Raw genomic sequence first — 24233 nt, forward strand, 5'->3', positions numbered from 1 at the left:
TCAAACATTTCAGATGTCCCGCCCTCTGGCTCTGCTACGAAAACCAAAGATAAGCCTTCTGGCTCTGGCTCTGGCTCTTGCTCGAGCCAACTGCACTCCGGTACTGAAAAACCACCTTCGGCACCGAAATCCATGCCACCGATATGCCACGCCTTCCTCCATCGGCACCGTAAACCCTCCGGCACCGAAACAGCTGAAGGACAAATCCTCGGAGCCGAAGCAAACAGGGAAAAATTAGACACCGAAAACCTTGGAGTCGAAACAATCCAAGCGAAAACCTTGCACGCCTGAACTCCGAAGCAAACCACTCCGGAGCCGAAACAATTGATACTAAAATCTTGGGAACCCCAAAAGGTTTCTAAACCGGACACTATCCCTATGACTAAACAGTCTAAGCCTCCTCAAAGCGAGAAATTTTCGGACCCGAAAAAGAACGGCTCCAAAGAACTTTTAGAACCAGATCCCAACCAGAAAGCAAATTATATCCATCCAAAGACTGGTCATATTCTCTCCAAACAACTTACAAAACGGAAACCGGACCTTTTGCAAGATTCATCGGTTCCGGCTAAAAGAATGGACATGGGCACTAACACCTCTCGACCCACTACACCTCCTCCTCCACCTGTTAATCCCAATTTACTTCTCTCCAGAACACACTTTTCCACTCTCACAACCAGAGGATAGTAATAATGGCGATGGGGACGGACAAGAGGATGATAACATAATCCCACAACTGGATAATGATGACGATGAGCATCCCCCGATCCATGGATGGACTATAACGCAGATCCTGACCTAATAGACCCAGATCTTTATCCCTCTAAGCCATCCCTACCAGACGATAATGTACATTTTGCCCAATTGATCAAGAGGGCTGCAACATACCACAGAGTAAATCTACCTTCTGACCTTGTAGAAGAGGGTTCTCTCTTAGAGACTTTTGCTGAGCCACAAAAAAACTTGCACGTCCTACCAATGTTCAAAGGGCTCTCTAGACATGCACCAGAAGTGTTTAAGGACCCTGCTAGGACCAGGGTTCTTAACCCAAGCATAGACAAAAAATACAAAGCTCCTCCCACTGACTGATTTCCTGGTAGTAGCCAATGCACGTAAAAGGGCCAATTCTCCGAGTTCAGGAGACACCAGCCCCGGATAAAGAATCCAATTTATTAAATGTCTCAGGCCAACGTATGGCATCTCAAGCTGCAAACACCAGGAGCTGGACAAAGAGCTCGGCGAGAGCAAGGGCGTGACTGATGACAAGGACACCATGACGACAAGGGTAGTCCGGCGCTGGGTCATTGTCAAGGTACGGAGATGGGACCCGAGGCTGGGAGAGAGCTGAGACTCCAAGAATGAAGATACCCCTCTGACAAGTTGGTCCAGAGTCCGCATGGGAAGAGGGAACTGATAACATCAAGCACTGAAAGACCAGCGCTGCCCTGTGGCAGTAATTAAAGATGGCTCACGCTTTGCTTATTCGTTAAAGGATCGGCTTCTAGGCCCAGAACATCTACAGCGTTTACCTTACCGGAGCGAGTAGCAACAGGTGAGATAATTGCAAACAGATGGCGCCGCTGCTCTCTCCCGCAAGGTAAAAGCCGTACATGCACGAGTACTAATAGGAAACAGTGCAGAACATGCACGAGTTTCAACAAAAGCTTGGAGCAATTCCAAGAGGTCACTCGAAAGCAGCGCATGCGCACTGCGTAGGCGAGATCTAAAAAGATAGGATGCTGCCAATGCTGGCTGCGTCATAGCACTCATTTAAAAAAAAAATTCAGCCATGCACCCTTCCTACCATTTTGTCCAAAAATTGTGTTGCCTGCACCCTTTTTAGAGGTCCCACGCTACGCTCTCTCACATAGTTCTGTTATGGCTCAGTTGCGCACATAGCGCAGAAAAGTGTGCACACAGACTCTGCATTGCCGCACATCAAAAAAGATATTCGAGGGAACATTGGTTAAGGAGTAGTTAGGGGTTTTAGGTTTAGGCTGTCAGTAACGTTAACAGGGCAGTATGATTGTCTGAGTAAGTGAAGGACAAAGTTATGGGTAAGTGATTTTAAGGGTTTAAGGAACAATAGCTGTGAGTGGCAGCAAGGGGATTTTAGGGTTCAGGAAATGGTAATGTTGAGGGGCAGTAAGTAGGTTTTAAGGATGGTACTATTAAGGGAGAGTTACAGATTCTAAGGATGAGGGAAGGTGAACATTGAGGTGTAGCAAGAGGTTTTTAGTTTAATGAAAGGATAGCAGTGGAGAGTAGTAAGGCGTTTTAGGAATGGGTAATGTTAAGGGGTAATAAGTCTACCCATTCCTAAACCATTCCTTATCGTTCAGGGATGGGTCGCGTTAGCAGGTACGAAGAGCTTGTATGGTCCAGAGAAGGGACCTTAAGTGGTTGCAGTAGGGATATTTGGAGTTCAGCAATGGGTAGCATTTAAGGAGGTAGTAAAGGGGTTCACTTACAAGAAGCAGTAAGTGGTAGCAAGGGTTTGATAGGGCGCAAGGATGAGCAGTGTTAAGGGATAGTTAGGTTCTTAGGGTAGAGGTAAGAGTTGAATTAAGTGGTAGCAAGAGGTGGTTAGGGTTCAGGAAAGGATAACATTAAGGGCTATTAAGGGTTTTTAGAGTTCTGGTATGGTTCTCATTAAGGGATATAAGGTTTTTTTAGAGTTCAAGAATGACATTAATGGATAGTAAGGTGTCTGTATGATGCAGATAAGGGTAGCGTTAAGAGCTTTTTAGGGTTTAGGAGAGGGTATTGTTATGAGTAGTTAGGGTTTTTTAGGAGGAAGGGTGTAGGAGAGTAGGGTCTGCAATCCTATGGTCACCCCCGATTTTTGCTTTTTTCGTTAACTGGTTTACGACTTTCCCTGGCTGTGGGCCTGCTAATCAGACCCACAGCCTAGCTGTTCTCTCTAAATTGACAAGAATGTACCTTAGGTGCATTTACCAATTAGTACTGGGCCACCTTATCAGTCCCTGTACAGTGTACTATAGGTACCCAGGGCATAGGTGTACCCAGGGCCTACCAGGGGCTGAAGCATGTATTATGCCACCCCTGGCTGGCCATCTAAACAGACACAACTGGCTGCACGACAGCTGGGGCAAGGTGGTGTACTCACCCTTTGCTTTAGATATAGTATCCCTATATCTAACCCTAAAATGGACACATGTATTCCTATCAGTCACTCCTATGGCAGGCCTTATCAATCCTGAAGGCAGAGTGCTTGGAATTTTCTGAGATGGTGCTCTATCATGAGCTGAGCCCGTTTGCAGCTTGCGGAACCAAGTCCTAATAGCTGTTCCATGATAACGCTATACCATATACTCTTAAGTGCATTATGAACCTCGCGGTCAAATTCTAACTTTGGTATAGCATTATCAAAACATGTCGAGTAAGGTGTCATACGAATAGGAATACTACCCCCTCGCCAATTCTGGCGACGGGGGTAGCATTCCACCCTTCGAGAGGGACACGACATGTATGTAACTGTGAACCCCGGTTAAAGTTAACTCGAGCCTCAGCATCACAAAATGGATGCTGCCACCACAGACACAAGTCTGACCTCCTGCTGCTGGGAGTCCTTCCAGCGAGGGAGGCTCGGACAAAGGGTTTCCTGCCTTGGGAGGTGCTAGCACCACCCCAGACAGGATTTTGTGTATTAGGTAGGCCAGGGCTGAAAGGAATGAGACATGCCTTGGGCACACAAGGTGTCCTGTGCATACACCGGTCAGAACCAGTTCCTGGGGCACTCCAGCCCCAGAGCTGGCGCAGGACCAGACAAAGGAAAGGTGGTGTAACCACCCCCCTTCCTGGTCCTACCCAGAGGAGGGACCTAGTCTTAGTGCAGCCCCCTTTAGGAGAATAAAGGTAGGAGCTGGTCCCATTCCAGATTAGATTACTCTTGACAACTTCTGCGAAGAACTCTTGACCTTCTCCCTCCTGAACCATCAGAAGACTGAAGAATCTCCCCTATGGTCAGGGAGTGACCATCCTGCTTCGCAGGCACCATTAAGCTCCTGTGCGGTTTGCTGCAAGTCCTTCCATCCCGGAATCCGACGACCCAGCTCGACAAGACCCAGACCTCCAGACCTCTCTGACCTCTACCCACATCCACAGCACAGCTGGGACCCTTGGGTGCGACGAGCAACGTGGAGACGGCCACCTTGAGAAAACCTGCACAGCGCTTCCAGCACGACCGCCGAGGGATCCTCGAGTGAGTGCACTGGGGTTTGAGAAGCCCCCCACCGACGCAGCTCCTGCACCAAAGACCAGCCCCCCATCATCCACGAGATCTGCGTGGGGCCCTTTTGCCTGGTTGCTGCTGGTCCTGTTGTCTGGTCACTTGCCGGCTGGCTAGTGACCTCTGAGACGACGACTCGAAGAATCCAACACTGCTGGTCTGGTCCCCCAGACTGGCCCTTGCTTCCCTGTGAACGAGAAGCACCCCGGACCCTCCTGGTCCGCACCAGACGCCATCTTTGTTCCACCGCGTGGCTTAAATTAGCCAAGGCCTGTTGTCCAGATCGATGATCCGACACGGCCGACAGCAGCAGACTACGTGGGACAGCTCGTGCCTCCAGCCTGGTCGTGAAGAGCAGCTCCTGGTCCGCGCAGCTACAGAGAGAAGCGGCCCTTCCTTCATCTGACTGCGGCAACAGCATCTGGTTCCCTCCTGGTTCCAGCACAGTCACTGGCTAGTGACCGAGACTCTGTCCCCTTCCCTTTCAGGACTTCTTACTTCCAGTTCCATCCTTGGAACCACCGGACTCCTCCATCTGGCTGCCTGCCAGCAACTCCTTGTTTCAGGCATCACCGGGATCAACACAGCAAACCCGACGTAACTTCAGCCCTATGCACCCGCAGCCTCTGGGTTAGGTAACTAAAGCTTCTAGGTGCTGAAGTCTGTGTACACTATCCTAGTGACCAGGTCCACTGTTGTTTTCCCTCCATCCAGCCGGGTTCGTCCGGAATCCATAACTTTCTAAACTATAAGATCCATAGACGTTGGTACGCATCCCGCGTGTGAGTTCCCACTCTGCACGTGAGTCCCGTGGGCCTCCTGCTCCTTACTTACCTAGTTTGTAGCGTAGTGCCAGTGATCCTCCAGCCTCTGGATCTCCTTACAGTACTTTCTTTCCTCGCATTCCATTGTTTTAAGTATATGGTTTGTCGTGCCCCTAAGGCGCACTTGTAAATATTGTGCGAACTCGTATTTCCTTTTTAGTATTGTCATGTGCTTAGCCCTCTGACCTCATAAAGAGTTCAGAGGTGTATGTTAATAAATATCTGTTTATTTTCATAACAACCTGTGTGGTGTCCTTTCACTTGGTATTCAAGGGGTTATATGTGGTAAAACAGCTGGCTTCACATGCCATTCAGAGTTTAGCCTAAAGACTGCTTTTGTCCACGCTACTAGGATAGCTGGTCTATAAGGTTGACTTACAACCAATCACCATAAGGGTTGTTTGGACTGATACAAGGTGATCATAGAACTAGTGAGCATCATATATCAGGCCAACTTCTCACATTGGTGTGCAGCGGTTGGGATTTGAGCTAGCTGTTGTTTTTACCAAATATAATCTTGAGATATCATTTGAAAGATCACATAAGGTACCATAGGTACATATAACAAGCTTAGAAATACTCTGAGTTCTACTGAACAAGCTGTTGTAGTAGAAAGGGAGTAGCACACCCTGACTACAACTCTTAGCAAGGGATCAGTAGGTAAACCCATAGTGTAGGTAAGTGCACCACTTACACCTCACTAGAAAAGCATGTCTACCACAGGAGGGAACACAGAGGCTCCCCTTGTGGTTGATGACCCTCCACAGGTCACTTCCAGATATGCAGCCCTTAGCTTCCAGGATATGAGACAATTGTGTACCTCCAGGAAACTAAAACAGGGTTCTAACCCTACCACTCCTTTTCTGATAGGTCTCTTAGAGACATATGATGCCAGAAGGGCTTCTAACACAGGCCCCTCTAATCCAGGTGGGAGCATGCCTCCCTTAGAGGGAACCCTGGGTGATCCTGAAAGTGAAGAGGAGGGAGAGGATGAGGAATTATCTGGGGATGAGGCAGGCAAAGGTCCAGTAGTAGTCAGTAGGCTCACCAGGACCAACTTAACCACATCGCTGCTGTGCATTTTCCCCCACTGTGCTGACTTTTCATTTACTCCATGTTTCATGACGAGCTGAGCTCGTCATCAGCACAGCTCCACTGTGCCTCATGACGAGCTGAGCTCGTCATGAGCATGGAAGGGGTTAAGCATACATGAGAATGGAACTGGGGGACCCCCCAGCCTATCCTCAAGCAAGCTTAACCTTGGGAATAGACGAGTTAGGTCTCACTCCAGAGGCTCTAACAGATCTGTTCATACCCATGTCTCTCAGGCATCTTCTCGGAGAGGGATGACATCCCCTCAGAGAAGAGAGCATGAAGCTAAGATGAGGGAAGTCAATCTGAGGATTGAGAGGGAAGAACTTGACCTTGCCAAAGAAAGACTTGCCTTTGCCAGAGAGCAGAAATTGAGTGGGGCAGACCCCACTGGTGGCAGCATTATCATTAGAGATAAAGACAGGAGTTTTGATACTAGACACCTGAGTAAAATAGTGCCCCCCTTTAAACAAGGGGATGACATCCACAAATGGATGACTGCTTTGGAGAGGGCCTGCACTGTCCAGTGCACCCCCCCAAAATCAGTGGGCAGCTATACTGTGGCTCACCTTTGAAGGTAAAGGTAGAGATAAGCTCCTCACTACTAGAGCTGAGGATGCTAACAATTACCAAGTCCTGAATAATACACTGATTGATGGGTTTGGCTTAACAACTGAGCAGTACAGGTTGCTGTTCAGAGACACCCAGAAAATTCAGTCTCAGGATTGGGCTGACTTTGTTGATTGTGCCACTAAGGCTTTTGAAGGCTGGTTACTGGGAAGTAAAGTTACTGATTACACAGGATTATATAATCTAATTATGAGAGAACAAATCTTAAGTAATTGTTAGAATCAGTTGTTGCATCAGCACCTTATTGACTCCGATCTGACCTCTCCCCAAGAATTGGGAAATAAGGCAGACAGATGGGTCAGGACAAGGGTCAAGCAGCAGAACCAGAACCATGGTGGTGGCCAGAAGAAAGCAGACCAGAAGGGTAATGAGAATAAGCAAAATGACCAGAAGTCTTTACCTGGGCCCCAACAATCTAAGGAGGGTGGGTCCCAGAATTCCCAAAAGAAGAATAACAATGGTCAGAAGAAACCACGGTGCCAATACTGTGAAAGTAATACTCACTGGTTTAGTGAGTGCACCAAGAAAGGCCCAGCTCCTACCACTACTGCCCCTAAGGCACCATCAACCCCTAGTTCAGTTAGTAGTGGTAGTGTTCCCCCTAAGGCTATAGTGGGGTTGACATTGGTTTCTGAGGCAGGCTCTGACCTAGTCAGAGTACCTACCCAGGCTGTTCGTGTTTGTACTGGGGACATGGATTTGACCCCTACAATAAGTCCCAGTACCCTGGGCAAGTACAGGCAGATGCCTTTAATCAATGGAAAAATGGCTCAGGCCTACAGGGACACCTGTGCCAGTGTCACTATGGTGACACCAGCATTTGTGGACCCTGGACAGGTAATACTAGGTGCAGACTACCTAGTGACCAATGCGAGCAACGTCACTACCAACCATAGTATGGCACTTGTTAATTTCTCCTGGGGAGGGGTAAATGGCCTCAAAAGGGTTGTTGTTAGTTCAGACCTCCCAGTAGACTGTCTTTTGGGCAATGATTTGGAATCCTCCCTATGGTCAGATGTGGAGTATAGGACTCATGTGGAAATGTTAGGTTTGTCAGCACATGTCCTTGCTGTGACCAGGTCACAGGCCAAGAAATGCCCAGCTGAACTAGTGCTGGATCCTGGAACAATGGACCAGACACTAACCAAGAGTAAGAACAGTAGGGTTAAGGCAATGCCTTCCCCATTGCCTCAAGGTGAGGATCAGCTCTCACAGGATACTGACCCAAAGACCCCAGAAGGAATGGTCCTAGAAGAACTTGAACCTGAACAGGTTGAGTTTCTTGGGTCAGGGGGACCTTCCAGGGCAGACTTGAGACAAGCACAATTAAACTGTTCATCTCTTGAACCCCTCAGACAGCAGGCTGCTGCTGAGGCTGCAGGGAATGCCACAGGTGCCCATAAAGTGTATTGGGATGATGGACTCCTTTACTCTGAGGCAAGAGGCCCCAAGCCTGGTGCTACCAGGAGGCTGGTCATCCCCTTGTCTCTGAGAGGTTTCCTTCTCACCTTGGCCCATGAAATTCCCCTTACAGGTCACTTAGGCCAGAACAAGACTTGGGACAGGCTTGTCCCACACTTTCACTGGCCCCATATGTCTGAAGACACTAAAGAGTTTTGTCGCTCATGTGTCACCTGTCAAGCCAGTGGCAAATCAGGTGGCACAACAAAGGCCCCCCTTATACCACTACCTGTGGTTGGGGGTACCCTCTGAAAGAGTGGGGATTGACATTGTTGGACCAATGGACCCCCCAATAGCATCTGGGCACAAATTTATACTGGTGGTAGTGGATCATGCCACCAGGTATCCAGAAGCTATTCCCCTTAGGACCACTACAGGTCCTGTTGTGGCCAGGGCCCTACTTGGAGTCTTCTCCAGAGTGGGGTTTCCTAAGGAGGTTGTCTCTGACAGAGGTGCAAACTTCACGTCAGGATACTTGACTGCTATGTGGAAGGAGTGTGGTGTCAACTAAAAGTTCACCACCCCTATCACCCACAGTGCAATGGGCTTGTTGAGAGATTCAACTAGACCCTCAAAGGGATGATAAAAGGGTTACCTGAAAAGCTTAGGCGAAGATGGGACATCCTTTTACCCTGCCTTCTGCTTGCTTACAGAGAGGTCCCACAGAAGGGGGTTGGTTACAGCCCTTTTGAACTTCTCTTTGGGCATCCTGTAAGAGGACCCCTGTGTCTTGTGAAGGAAGGATGGGAGTTACCTCTCAAAAAGCCTAAACAGGACATAGTGGACTATGTACTTGGTCTCCGCTCCAGGATGGCAGAGTACATGGAGAAGGCATCCAAAAACATTGAGGCCAGCCAAGAACTGCAAAAAGCTTGGCATGACCAAAAGGCTGTCCTTACTGTTTACCAGCCTGGGCAGAAGGTGTGGGTGTTGGAGCCAGTGGCCCCAGCAGCTCTCCAAGACAAATGGTCTGGACCCCATACTATCATTGAACAGAAGGGAGAGGTCACCTATCTGGTAGACCTTGGAACTCCCATGAGCCCTCACAGAGTAATTCATGTGAACAGGCTCAAGGCATTTGTCAACAGGGAAGACATGGGCTTGCTCATGGCTACAGATGAGGGACAGGAGGAAGAGAATGACCCTCTCCCAGACCTGCTCACTCAGAACCCTGATGATGGGTCAGTAGATGGTGTAGTCTTTTCTGACAGCCTCTCTGAGCATCAACAAGAGGATTGTAAACAGGTTCTTCAATCCTTCAGACAAATGTTCTCTCTGACACCCAGTCAGACAGACTGGTGCACCCATGAGGTGGACACTGGTGACAGTCTGCCTATAAAGAGTAAAATCTATAGGCAACCTGACCACGTCAGGGACTGCATAAAACAAGAAGTACAGAAGATGTTGGAATTGGGAGTCATTGAACCCTCCGAGAGCCCTTGGGCTAGTCCTGTAGTTCTAGTGCCTAAACCTCACACCCAGGATAGTAAGAGAGAGATGAGGTTTTGTGTAGACTACAGGGGTCTCAATGCTGTCACTAAGACAGATGCCCATCCAAATCAAATCAAAAGAGACTTTATTTCCGTTATATTTCAAACCATAAAAGTTCACATATAAACAATACAATTAAAAACACATTGTACACATTATTTCCACCGATTATATCCACAATAAAAGTCATATTACACATGTCTCAGTAACAATAGATAAGCCGGATGGCTGAAAGTGCAAGAGTGCAGACTAAAGTGCAGAGGGCAAAATAAAAATAGGGCGGTCATTGGTCCAGATAGAGTCTCAATCTAACAGCGAGTTTTAAAAATGCTATTATTTGGAGAACACGGTCACTGTGCAAGAGCTGCAGATAAATAAGAGCTGGTCTGATTTGATTAAAATTAAGTCTTCTTAGAAGGGCAACAAGGTAACGTTTGCGGGGATATTCATAAAATTTACATAGAAACATAAAATGCAGCATATCCTGTGGAGACTTCCCGTCGCAGCCACAGGGCGCTGCAGACTTATTAAAAACATCCGACTTGGGTCTGGTTAAAAGATGATGAAAAATGTTAAGTCTGAACCTTGACAACAGAAATTTTTCATGTGTGGTAAATGATCCTGCTAAATAAGGTCCCATGCTGTCACTGGTCTTTAACATCACATAGTTCCTAACACTAGCTTTCAACAACGGCTCACTTTATCTGTGGGCATGCCTGTCATTACAGAATGCATGTTTAATGGATGCTACGTCACCCTTTACAATCCCATTAGGATGGTCAAACAGTTCTGGCCGTCCCAGCCTTTCAAAGCAGGATTTTAAATATTTTTGCCAGGGGATACACATAAAATTATCCTGAGATACAAGATCTCTTACAATCTGGTGAGTAAGAGGTATATCTTGATTTAACCACAGGTTAAGCCAACAGGTCAGCCGCCTTACAGCAAAGTTGTCTCATAAATACTGTGTCCCCAGTTCTTCATGCCCATCCAATACCAAGAGCAGATGAACTCATAGATAAATTGGCTTCTGCCAAATTCTTGAGTACATTTGACCTGACAGCTGGTTATTGGCAAATCAGGTTAGCTGAGGATGCCAAGGCCAAGACAGCATTTTCTACCCCAGGAGGTCATTACCAGTTTGTGGGGATGCCCTTTGGTTTGAAAAATGCACCTGCCACTTTTCAAAGGTTGGTGAACCAAGTTCTCTCTGGGCTGGATGACTTATGTGCAGCCTATCTAGATGATATTGCTGTCTTTAGCTCCACCTGGGAGGATCACCTGATCCACCTGAGGAATGTTTTGGAGGCCCTGCAAAAGGCAGGCCTCACTATCAAGGCTACCAAGTGCCAGATAGGGCAGAGTCAAGTTGTATACTTGGGCCACCTTGTAGGTGGAGGCCAAGTTCAACCTATGGAGAGCAAGATACAGGCCATAAAGGACTGGGCTCCTCCAACCACCCAGACACAGGTCAGAGCTTTCTTGGGCCTGTCTTGTTACTATAGGAAATTTGTCAGAAATTATAGAACCATTGTGACTCCACTTAGTGATCTGACAAGTAAGAAAATGCCAAAGAAAGTTCAGTGGACAGTTACCTGTCAGAAGGCATTCGATGACCTAAAGCAGGCCATGTGCACTGCACCTATTCTCAAGAGTCCAGACTACTCCAAGCCATTCGTTGTCCAAACAGATGCTTCTGAGTTGGGTGTGGGAGCTGTTCTATCTCAACTGAATATTGATGGTCATCACCAGCCCATTGCTTTTATAAGTAGAAGGCTGACCCCTAGAGAGAAACGTTAGTCAGCTATTGAGAGGGAGGCCTTTGCTGTGGTTTGGGCCCTGAAGAAGTTGAGGCCATACTTGTTTGGTACTCACTTCAAGATTCAGACCGACCATAAGCCCCTCTTATGGCTAAATCAAATGAAGGGTGAAAACCCCAAACTTCTTAGGTGGTCAATTTCCCTACAGGGGATGGACTTTACAGTGGAGCACAGACCAGGGACTGACCATGGCAATGCAGATGGTCTCTCCAGGTACTTCCACTTAGAACAAGAAGACTCACCTGGTCAAGGTTATTTTAATGTCCCTAAGTTGGGGGGCGGTGGGTATGTAGGAGAGTAGGGTCTGCAATCCTATGGTCACCCCTGATTTTTGCTTTTTGCTTCACTGGTTTACGACTTTCCCTGTCTGTGGGCCTGCTAATCAGACCCACAGCCTAGCTGTTCTCTCTCTAAATTGACAAGCATGTACTTTAGGTGCATTTACTAATTGGTACTGGGCAACCTTATCAGTCCCTGTACAGTGTACTATAGGTACTCAGGACATAGGTGTACCCAGGGCCTACCAGTGGCTGAAGCATGTATTATGCCACCCCTGGCTGGCCATCTAAACAGACACAACTAGCTGCACGACAGCTGGGGCAAGGTGGTGTACTCACCCTTTGCTTTAGATTTAGTATCCCTATATCTAACCCTAAAATGGACACATGTATTCCTATCAGTCACTCCTATGGCAGGCCTTATCAATCCTGAAGGCAGAGTGCTTGGAATTATGTGAGATGGTGCTCTGGCATGAGCTGAGCCCGTTTGCAGCTTGCGGAACCAAGTCCTCATAGCTGTTCCATGATAACTCTATACCATATTCTCTTAAGTGCATTATGAACCTTGCGGTCAAATGCTAACTTTAGTATAGCATTATCAAAACATGTCGAGTAAGGTGTCATACGAATAGGAATACTACCCCCTCGCCAATTCTGGCGACGGGGGTAGCATTCCACCCTTCTAGAGGGACACGACATGTATGTAACTGTGAACCCCGTTTAAAGTTAACTCGAGCCTCAGCATCACAAAATGGATGCTGCCACCACAGACACAAGTCTGACCTCCTGCTGCTGGGAGTCCTTCCAGCGAGGGAGGCTCGGACAAAGGGTTTCCTGCCTTGGGAGGTGCTAGCACCACCCCAGACAGGATTTTGTGTATTAGGTAGGCCAGGGCTGAAAGGAATGAGACATGCCTGGGGCACACAAGGTGTCCTGTGCATACACCGGTCAGAACCAGTTCCTGGGGCACTCCAGCCCCAGAGCTGGCGCAAGACCGGACAAAGGAAAGGGGGTGTAACCACCCCCCTTCCTGGTCCTACCCAGAGGAGGGACCTAGTCGTAGTGCAGCCCCCTTTAGGAGAATAAAGGTAGGAGCTGGTCCCATTCAGATTACATTACTCTTGACAACTTCTACGAAGAACTCTTGACCTTCTCCCTCCTGAACCATCATAAGACTGAAGAATCTCCCCTATGGTCAGGGAGTGACCATCCTGCTTCGCAGGCACCATCTAGCTTCTGTGCGGTTTGCTGCAAGTCCTTCCATCCCGGAATCCGACGACCCAACTCGACAAGACCCGGACCTCCAGACCTCTCTGACCTCTACCTACATCCACAGCACAGCTGGGACCCGTGGGTGCGACGAGCAACATGGAGACAGCCATCTTGAGAAAACCTGCACAGCACGACCGCCGAGGGATCCTCGAGTGAGTGCACTGGGGTTTGAGAAGCCCCCCACTGACGCAGCTCCTGCACCAAAGACCAGCCCCCCAGCATCCACGAGATCTGCATGGGGCCCTTTTGCCTGGTTGCTGCTGGTCCTGTTGTCTGGTCACTTGCCGGCTGACTAGTGACCTCTGAGACGACGACCCGAAGAATCCAACACTGCTGGTCTGGTCCCCCCAGACTGGCCCTTGCTTCCCTGTGAACGAGAAGCACCCCGGACCCTCCTGGTCCGCACCAGACGCGATCTTTGTTCCACTGCGTGGCTTGCATTAGCCAAGGCCTGTTGTCCAGATCGACGATCCGACACCTTGACAGCAGCAGACTACGTGGGACAGCTCGTGCCTCCAGCCTGGTCGTGAAGAGTAGTTCCTGGTCCGCACTGCTACAGAGAGAAGCGGCCCTTCCTTCATCTGACTGCGACAACAGCATCTGGTTCCCTCCTGGTTCCAGCACCGTCACTGGCTAGTGACCGAGACTCTGTCCCCTTCCCTTTCAGGACTTCCAGTTCCATCCTTGGAACCACCGGACTCCTCCATCTGGCTGCCTGCCAGCAACTCCTTGTTTCAGGTATCACTGGGATCAACGCAGCAAACCCGACGCAACTTCAGCCCTATGCACCCGCAGCCTGTGGGTTAGGTAACTAAAGCTTCTAGGTGCTGAAGTCTGTGTACACTATCCTAGTGACCAGGTCCACTGTTGTTTTCCCTCCATCCAGCCGGGTTCGTCCGGAATCCGTAACTTTCTAAACTGTAAGATCCATAGACGTTGGTACGCATCCCGCGTGAGAGTTCCCACTCTGCACGTGAGCCCCGTGGGCCTCCTGCTCCTTACTTACCTAGTTTGTAGCGTAGTCCCAGCGATCCTCCAGCCTCTGGATCTCCTTACAGTACTTTCTTTCCTCACATTCCATTGTTTTAAGTATATGGTTTGTCGTGCCCCTAAGGAGCACTTGTAAATATTGTGCGAACTCTTATTGTCTTTTTAGTATTGTCATGTGCTTAGCCCTCTGACCTCATAAAGAATTCAGAGGTGTATGTTAGTTAATAAATATCTGTTTATTTTCATAACAACCTGTGTGGTGTCCTTTCACTTGGTATTCAAGGGGTTATATGTAGTAAAAGAGCTGGCTTCACATGCCATTCAGAATTTAGCCAAAAGACTGCTTTTGTCCACGCTACTAGGATAGCTGGTCTATAAGGTTGACTTACAACCAATCACCATAAGGGTTGTTTGGACTGATACAAGGTGATCACTAGAACTAGTGAGCATCATATATCAGGCCAACTTCTCACAAAGGGTAGTGTAGTGTTATAGATAGTTACAGGTTTTTAACGTTCAAGGATCTGTAGCGTTAATAGATATTAGAACATTGGAATGTTGGGAGCTCCATTGAGGACATTGCAGTGCTCCCTGCTTCTACGGGCCGGTAGAGGCCTGCAGAGTAACACTCCAATGTGTTACAAAGGCCTCTGAGCTCTAGGGGATTTTAAACCTCATCGAGCTTCGAGAAGTTTTTGTTAAATTTGTTAGAACATTCTGCCACTAGAGGGCAGATTGTTCTAATAGCCTTATAGCCCTTCGTAGTAGGGCTATACTGGCTATTAAAGTCCTGTCCCTTGTTAAAGTTCATCGCCTTCGGCTCGTGACTTTAACACGGGAGCAAATCTTTAATAGGCAGTATAGCGCCCTACAGCGGGCTATAAAGCTATAGTAAAGTTTTCTAGTTTAGGTTAGGTAGCATTAAGGGGCAGAATAGGTTTTTTGGGTTCAGGGAAGAGGAGCTGTAACGGATAGTCAGGGGTTTGTAGAGTCCGGGAAGAATAGCTTTAAGGGGTCAGTAAAAGTTATCTTTTTTACAATTCAGGAAAGTGTTTTTTTTTAAATAGTTAATTAAATAAGTAATTTAATAAAGGCCATTAAATTTGACTTAAAATAAATATATTGGCAATGTAATTTGTCGAAACTAATTCATACATTAAAATTGATCATTAAATTACTTTTTTGGAGCCAAGGAGCTTAGTCTCTTCAACCCTTTGAACCTAAAGCTAGGAATTGGAATGAAAAACACTGTCTCTTAAGGAGTGCCATGTTAAAGTGTTGATGGAAAGGGACGGGGAAAGTTGGCTGCTGCCTTTGAAGAATAGACACCCTAATTATGTTATTTTCTAGGATAACAATACTGTGCAATGTGTTTAGCTTAAAGGTCGAGAATGTTTGTTACACAATATCTAGAATTGATAGAGTTCTGGCAATTTTATAAATTATTACAGGTCTTGGAGGGTATCACTTTTTATGTGGAAGCATATGACGTCTGCCCAAAGCATGTGCTTCTGTCCGCCAACATGGGAGCCAAACTCCTTCCATGTTTAGTTATCACAGAAGCAGTTTTTTAAGTTGATCACGTATGGTCTGGTGAAACCTCCACTCAGTCCAAACAATATAGTTGTGCAAGTGAAATATATTGGCCTAAGTTTAACATGCTTCGCATCGATAAAGTGGACTCCACCGAATTGAAGTAAGAAATACATTGTACAACTTGCCAGACCTCTTCTGGTCAGCAATGGCACCTAACCAGCTTCACTTCCGTGCGGAGTTCACCTATGTTCAGTACTTGTGTTGCAAAATGTGTTTGAGATGTGCAACTCTTTCCACAGGACTTTCGCATCCTTAAACTTCCTCCTCCGGCATAGGAAGTCTGGCAATGTGCTTGTCGAAATACCCCTTACTGTGGTTATTGTGGAGTTTAAATGTGTAAGTAGCATTGTCCCCTCTAGCTCTCATTCTAGACAAGTACTATGGCTTTAGAATATGCACCCATTTTAATCTCCTGATACCACGTTCTGCACTTTCTGTTGAAAGGAAGTCTTGTGCTTAAACCAGGACTGTGCTGCTAATGCCTTCCTCCTCCAATTGTGGGACTATGTTTAAGTCAAAAGTATTAAACGGTAATGTAATCTGCAAAGAAGAACAAGAGATGGACAACACTGCAAGGGGGCTGCTGCCCGAGAAATGGAGAACAAGAGCTAACACTCTTCAGACAATTTGGATAGCAAACGTAAGCGTCACGTGGATCTGCAGATTTGCTCAAACAAATCAAGATAGTGAAGGCCAAATGTACACTGCCAGGGCTTTTATCTTGTTAACATGCTAACCTGTGGTGTCGGGTAGATTGACAGCACACTGTGACCATCTGCAATGCTTTACTGAAGATTTAGAATGGGACTGTTGAAAGGCGGGAAACTATAGACTCAGTATGTGGGAACTTGGTGACTAAATGATTACTTCTTCTGTACTGTATGTAGTTGATTGGCTACTCAATAACATTTTGCACTACTTTTCACTGAACACCCTTTTGGGGTGTCAAGGACCGTCCTGTTGCAAGTGTCACACTTATACTCATATATACTTCTTTCATCTTAGTGTCAGTTGGCAGTGTGAATGTCCTAGGCTGGTAGTCTTTATCAAAGGGGTCTCTGTTTTTCCTAGTGTTCATGGTTATTTGGTCCGGTTGTTGCTTATAATTAAGTTGGTCCTTTGAAAAAGAATACAGGGTGTCACCTTTTTAATTTAATCTTCACAGAGAAGAAGCCCACTGATAGATGGTATTGATCAATTCTGCTTGAAGAGCCTAGTATTGGATTATTTCTACAAACTTGGGTGGTTTCAGACAAGGGCCGTCTCTTGGGTATGAGTTTTTGTGTAGATGCTCCAGATGTTTCATTTCATCTTGATTTACTCGCATGCTTGTGGTACTTGGTATAAGACCTCTACTATACGTATGTTCATAGATTGATTATAACCTTTAAACTTGTCCTTTGCTGTTTAATGACTGTAGTTTCCTGGTGGATAGCTCCAGCACCTTTGCTCTGCAGCAATTGTTTCTTGAAAGATGTCAAAGAAAAGTTAAACGCAGCAGGCAAGTCTGCTCTTGGTCATGTGGTGATACATTATCCATGAGTCTGCAAAAAAACACCAGTGGGGTAAGATGCATTCATGTGATGAGCATAAGAAAGTAGCAGTGAGGAAATAGATGAAAGTGTGACGTCTTTCCTATTTGTAGCAGCTGGTGTAAAACGGGAAGCTAGGGAGAGTATATAGTTGTACAGACTGGCAAAAGCAGCCATGTAACAGTTATGTTATGGGTATTTGTAAAACACGCTATCACTTGGAAGGGTGTCCTGGCACTGAGAAGTTGAGTCTAGCCTCGACTGAAGTTGTCTGGTAGGTCTAGGCTCTGATTTGTTGAGGTAGATTGTTTCCGACTTTAGGAGTGATGTTGTAGAAGGCCCGACTGCAGGTTCTGTGTATATGTGGAAGTAGAAATCTGGCTGAGTAGAGGCGACTGGACGGTTTGTGAAAAGAGATAAACTATTGATGTAAGGTAGGCTAGTGTTGTGTAGTGATTTGAAGTTGTTTGTGAGTAGTTTGAACTCCGCTTGTTTGTGCACTGGTAGGCAGTGGAGCTCTGGGGTGCTGTGATGTGTGTGGCGTTCGAGGTTGAGTGTGATTTTTGCTGCTGAGGTCGGAAGAGTTTGCTGTCGCCTGCTGAGTTGTTTGCTAATCCCTGCTTAGTGGATGTTCCCATAGTCTGACTTCCTTGTGACGAGGGTGTATGTGTGATTGTTTGGCAGGTGCTGGTTGGGAGGTAATTGAAGATTTTCCTCCGTACCTTTTTGTTGTAGAAGCAAAATGTTTTGATGGCATTGACTTGGGCAGTCCTGTTGAATTTGCTGTCGGTGGCAATCCCAGGTTCTTAGTGAGTGGTTGTAGTCGGTTTTGGATCCAGGTCAGTTGAACACCTGGTGGAGTCCCATAGCAATGGGTTCTTTACAAAAATCACAACTTCTGTCTTATCCGAGTTAATTTTGTGACAGTCGGTTCATCCATTTGGCAACTTTGGCCATGCAGGTGGTAAATTTGCTCCGGGTGCTGGAAGTCATGTCCAAAAGGGAGAGTGTAAGCGGAGTCATCGGCATAGGAAAGGAATTCTAGGTTGTGGGTGTTGCGTGCAGGTGGGGTCTTGAATGTATTAAAGAAGGTAGGGCTAACTGAGGATTCTTGTGGTACTCCACTGATGAGGGTTCGGGCATCCAAAGAGTAGGTAGAAAGGCTGACTGTATCGTTTCAGTCAGGAACAAGCAAATCCAACAGCTTACAGGTCCTTTGATTTCAATCTCATGGGGTGTGATACTGTGTCAAATGCTGTGGAGAGGTCTAAGAGGATGAGGGAAGTTGTGTCTTCGCTGTCCAGAAGTATACAGATGTCTTCTGTAGTGGCGATGAGGGCTGATGTTGAGCTGTGCTGTGGTTGAGTTTGAAGCAGAGGAGTCAACTCCGTGACGTCGAGTTTGTGGTCGTTGAGATGGTTGAGACATTTGTTGAGTCTTTCTATTACTTTGACCAGGTACGGTAGCAGGGAGAAGAATATGTATTAGTGAGCTTTTTGAGTAGGGGAAGAACGTGGCATGTTTACATGTGTATGGCATGGTGGCTGGTGCGCAGTGAATGTCGTTCAGGATCTGAGTGAGCACTATGCTGATGCGTTGAAGTCCTCTGGTGAAGGTGTAGTGGGAGCAAAGGTATGATGGGGCAGGGTAGCAGCGGTTTCCTACCTCGTGTTGGCTGGCCACTTGGTCATAGTTGTTTCCTAGGATGATATGTGAAGTGGTGTTATTAGCTTCGTTGGTTCGTTTGAGAGTTTAAATTGCTGTATATGAAGGTTATCTTGCTGCAGAAGTACTGTGAGAGCTTGAGATGGGTGATTCTTTTAGAGGCGGTCGCTGGTGAAATTAAATATTTCAAATTGGCAAAACTTTTTTGCTGCTGTTTGAGCTGGCTTTAACTCGGTCTGCGAGCGTGGTGCGTTTAGTTGTTTGGATCTGCTGGTGGTAGCGTCTGAGGCTAGATTTTTAGGTGTTCAAATCCACAATGTTTTAGCTCATTCCTCATCTACAGTCCAGTTGTCTGGGATGGTGGTTCATCATCCTGAGTTCCTCCGAGTATTAGCTGGATTGTGATTTGTATCTTATGGCTTTGTCGTGCCTGAGGGGTGCTAGGGTGTTTGCGCAGTGGGTAATTAGTAGATGATTAGTTATTGATGGAATCGACTGGGCTACTGCTGTGTTCTGGCTGGCGTCCTCGTGTCTATCATGCATGGTTCCAAGTATTTCAAAGCTTTAGCTTCCAACATATTTTGTGAACAGGTTCAGGTCCTGCTGTTATGTTACAGTTCTCCCATTGGTCAGTAAAAGTCGACTAGGTGTTAGAGCTACCAATTAAGCACTTTTATCATTTTAGTTCTTGCATATTATATCAAATCTCAGCTAACTCGGAAGCTTCTCTTCCGGTTGAGAATTGTACAAACATGTAATATGGTTGATGTAAACTGGGAGTTCTAATAAGAATAGCAAAGTGACAAACATAAAATACTTAGTTTAGATTGTGCACATCTAGCCGGCTTGGTACAAGAGATGTAACAAGACTAAGAAACAATACCTAAAATATTAGATTAAGACGAATTTAAATTAATGACAATTGAGAAGGTCTCTGGTGCAGTGTTAGGTTAGTTTTGTTGTGAGAATTTGAAACTGTTCCATCAGTCACTATGCTCCAGTTGCTCTGTAGTCTAGCTCAGCATATGTACTTAAATTTTATACTATTTTATTTTACTGCACATTAAACACTTTGTTTTGTGTCACTGAATCCACAGAGGTGGCTGCTGTGATCCCTGTCAGAAGAACACAGAATGTCTGGGTTATAGGTGACTCTTGGATCTTCTGGTTATGGAAGCATGCTCTGAAAAGCCATATGGAAAAGCATTTAAACCTGCCAGACAAGAACATCTTTTGGTTTCCAGACAAGGAGGCGATGTTTTGGAAGACTGTTGTTCCTCTCTTGAGAAGTACAGTGGGCGTTCCATTGCCGGACATTCTCGTTTTGCATTGTGGTGCGGATGATCTTGGTTATCAAAGTGTGTTCTCTTTGACTTCAGCTATGAGATCTGACATTTTAAAGATAATGTCGATGTTTCCGAAATTGAAGATTGTTTTTTCTTGTATTGCTCAGCGACAGAACTGGTTGCGCAAATTCGACTTGTATACAAGCCCTGAAAAAGCAAGACGCGCCGTTAACAAAAATATTACTGCATTTCTCCGTGAAAATCGGATGTTCAGCATCGATCACAATAACATCATATTCTCTGTTGATCAACTGTTCCTCCCTGATGGTGTGCATTTAAGTTCTGTTGGAAATAGCATTTTTATGCACAATATTTGTGATACTTTACAAAATCTCAATTAAGCAAAATCTGTAATAAGAAAATGAAAGGTCCTTTTCAGGGCTTCTTAAATAGTTAAAAACTGTAATGTTTCCATTTTCAATAGCTCATTTCCAGTAGGCCATTTTTGTAATAAAAATCCTTTCACTTGCATTCTTGGGAACCTCCTTTACTATTTTAGATGTACTTTTGTTATAAAGTTTGAAATGTACTATATCAATTTACATTTGTTTTCTTTTGTTAACTATTTGGATGACAAAAGTGAATCACAGAATTCCAACGGTGGAAACATGAATCTTAAGTTCAAGCAACCCCTTCATTTGAGGGAGTGTTTTAATATAAAATGATAATCGGACACGTATATATTTTGTTTTATTGTGCTACCGTGAAAGGATTTATTATAATGGCTACAACTAAATGCAAATCATTTTATTTTATAGAATGAAGGAAATATAGATTTTACTTGTTAAAATGTTGATTCATATCGCTGTACCTGTACAATAACTTTCTGAGCTCTTAATTGTTGGCCTCTCCGACAGTTTATTTTGCATTAAGTGAGTAAACCTCATCTTGTTGTTAATTGATGCCATCTGAAGGAATAATAGTGACATTAACAGAAGTCCACAAATAAATAGAATGTTTTATTGGTATAACTGCCTCTTACTAGAAGTTAGTTATTTAGCTAAAATATAGCTTCAGAATGAACTTGGTTATTGTGTATACTTTACTTGGTTGCCTTGCAGCTGGAGAAATATAGCGGCCAAAGCATAAATGTCCATCATTAAAAAAAAAAAATAAAAAAAAAGCCAGGGTGTAGTTAAGTCTCCTCGCCCACCCATACCGCCCATCAGATCCCCAGTCTTGCTTTACAGTGTGGGAGCGTTATGCATGTGCAGAGCGCTATAATTTGTAATAACCGTTTTTAAGTGTCTTATTTCTGGATTTGGGTATGGGATGACATTTTGGGCCTTGCATCAGCTTTCTGAAGCCTAAGATTAGCTGTAGGTCAGGGGCTTCAAAGAATGTGTTTATGATGGATTATGTTACTCAGACTGACACTCCGAAGTAACTATCTCAGCTTTATATGACAAGTCCCCTTCCAGGCCCCAACAAGAACTGCCTGTTAAAGTACCTTCATGAGCGCGCTCGGACCGTCATTAGAAAGAACAAGGCAAATACATGAATCCCGGTTTCTTTACTTAGCAGCCGAGTCCTTGTGGGATTTCAACCACCAGGTCTTTCCTTGTGGTACAGGGCAGTCAGTCATGGATTGAACCTTGGTCAATAACGCTGTAATATAGGTATTGCACTAAAACTTACTCTATTTTAGCACTTCTGTCTCCCAACAGGATGCCTGCTTCTATTATTGTTCAGTTTGTTGTCCCTTTATCCTTTTTTCTGCCTGTACAGTCATTGTGGTGGCAAGCCAATATTTGGGTTCGCAAAACCAACTAGTACTGTGGAAAGACACCATAACTCTTGAGGTAACCAACGGGGAATGAACTAAATCCAGGATATCTGCGTCCTCTGGCTAACTGCATCATTCCAGTATGGAAATACACTAAATGTTTGTTGGCCATGCCACTCAAAGCTTGAATGCTTATGGAGTCTCTTTTTGAAGAAACGGGGGCCTTGCATTGCACGTATAAACACCTCTGAGTGGCATTGCCATAAACCATCCCTTGCTAATAGGCTCATCAGAATTTGCAAATCCCTTTGGAGTATTAGAATTGGAGCATACTCCACTTAAGTCATCATAGAGGCCTCAAAGTTTAAGCCTGTTTGGCATCTTCAAAGAGTAGATCCCACCAGGTTCTAAGAAGCTGAGAGAGACAAGATTGTTGGCATTATTGAATCGCTCTAGAAGTTATGACGTGAGGTCTTCTGGAAGCAGTTTAAGTTACAATTGATTGTGCTGCTTAAATGAATGTAGGTGCTCATTTGGTTGCAGACTCACCTTCTGTACTTGCTTTCCCACATATTCTTTGGATGCGTCTTTTACACCTTCTTTTCCAACAGCTTTCAATTTGGTATTTGTAGGGGATTTGGGGTTTTGGTCTCCTGCATCCAAATAGTTGTGTGTGAGGCTGTGCATTCGAACCTCCAAATGTACTTCTCTATTAGAAGATTAGTCTGTTCCTCGGATTTTGCTTATTGCAGTTTCAGGGCTCATTGTCAGCTCTGCTCTGGTGGGTGTCACCTCTGAATCGCTATGCCGGAAGTTAATTTTGTGGCCTAAGTTCTCAGGTTGCCACCGCATCCGAATCTTTAGCGTATTAATAGTCGTGGGTCTAAGGAGGATGGTCGGAGTTGTTGAAGGTTAATGCCGGATTCGTTATCAGGAAAAAAGTCTGGGACGTGCTTGTCACCTCTTCGTGAACTGCAGTTTGATTTCTGGATATGGGCCGCCTTGCTTGGCTCCGATCTCACGGCCAAACATCTGTGATGGGCAGACTCGCACACTTCTCTTCTGACTTGGGAAATTTTTGTGCAAGTGCCTCCTTTTCTTGTCATTCCGTCAAGGCATCTGCTGGTCCTTCATTACCCCAACCCCTCTGCTGAGCTTGGTAATTTGGCTCCTGTAATTTTTGTTTGTGTATGGTTACCTTGTCCTGTGTCCGATATTGTGATAACAAAGTGTTCTACATGGGAGTAATATCGGAGCAAATGGTGGAGTTAAGTCACTGCTCAAGAAAAGAAGATCTTCTTGATCACTGAGTAATGTCCACCTTGTTGAATCTCACATAGCTGAGACCGATATCCATATGACCTCCTGAATGTTCGTTGGATTTCTCCATAAAACTTGCCTGCTATGATCTAGGTCTATATGTGCTCTAGTACTCTGGTATGGATAGAGTGTGACTTGTGCAGTGGAATCTCTGGGGTGCAGGGAGGACATGTAGGAGGGGTAGGTGTATGCATGCTTGGGTTTAATGCCTTGGTGATATTTTTCTTAGAATGACCTTTATTCTGTGCAAAGTTTCTCAGGTTCCCAGTCAAACTTCTTGGGGATTTTCATAATCTTCAAGGAAGTGCTTAGAAAAAAGTAACCATTTTAATATGAATACTGAATTTTGACTAATGTGATAGTTGCACTTATTTTTTATCCCAAGTGTCATTACTTTAGTGCTGTTGACCAATAAAGCAACCTGTGGATACTGTGGTCATGTTTTAATATTAAGTATATAATTCAAAGTTATGTTAAAAAAAAGTATAGTTTTGTTTGTGATTCAATGTTGAGCCAAGTTTTTCTTTTAAAGAACATTTTTTGAAAGAAATATTTCAAAAATGAAATGAGAAATAATGTTAAACTGTTTACTATTAAAGAAAAAGTAACATGCTTTTTGTGTGCCTTTTTTTTCACTGTGCATTTTGCGGTCAGGGAGACTTGGGGGTCCTGTGTGAACATCAAATTAGGAAGAATGACCTGATCTATAAGATGGCCTGTAATAGATTGTTGGCTGAGTGGACATTGATGTGAAAGGTGTTTCACTGGGGTTATCCATGTATTCAGAGAAAGGCTCTTTAGCGGTGCGTGGTATGCTGAATTCTGGATACTACCAGAGGGCTGCGTAAGATATTCACCTGGTCAGTGAGGATATTAACACGTGGGCGCCATATTTCTTTTAGTATCTGGTGGGTATCGAGAAATACATGCTCCATGACTAT

General features: G+C 45.4%; 1 protein-coding gene across 4 annotated transcripts in view; it reads left to right on the top strand.

Moving 5' to 3' along the window:
- The window catches only part of LOC147726003 (uncharacterized), a 618497-nt gene that overhangs the window by 209460 nt on the left and 384804 nt on the right, over positions 1 to 24233 (top strand). The window contains exon 5 of one of the 4 annotated variants that reach the window (XM_086960125.1): positions 19998 to 21217. The exons of the other annotated variants lie outside the window; for them this stretch is intronic. Coding sequence (XP_086816251.1) covers positions 19998 to 20587 — 590 coding nt within the window. The 3' untranslated portion in view covers positions 20588 to 21217. Of the gene's footprint in view, positions 1 to 19997; positions 21218 to 24233 lie in introns of those variants that run through there. 4 annotated transcript variants of the gene reach the window in all.

Source organism: Lissotriton vulgaris, chromosome 3_1 (genome assembly GCF_964263255.1).
Source record: "Lissotriton vulgaris chromosome 3_1, aLisVul1.2, whole genome shotgun sequence".
NCBI classification, from domain to species: Eukaryota; Metazoa; Chordata; class Amphibia; order Caudata; family Salamandridae; genus Lissotriton; species Lissotriton vulgaris.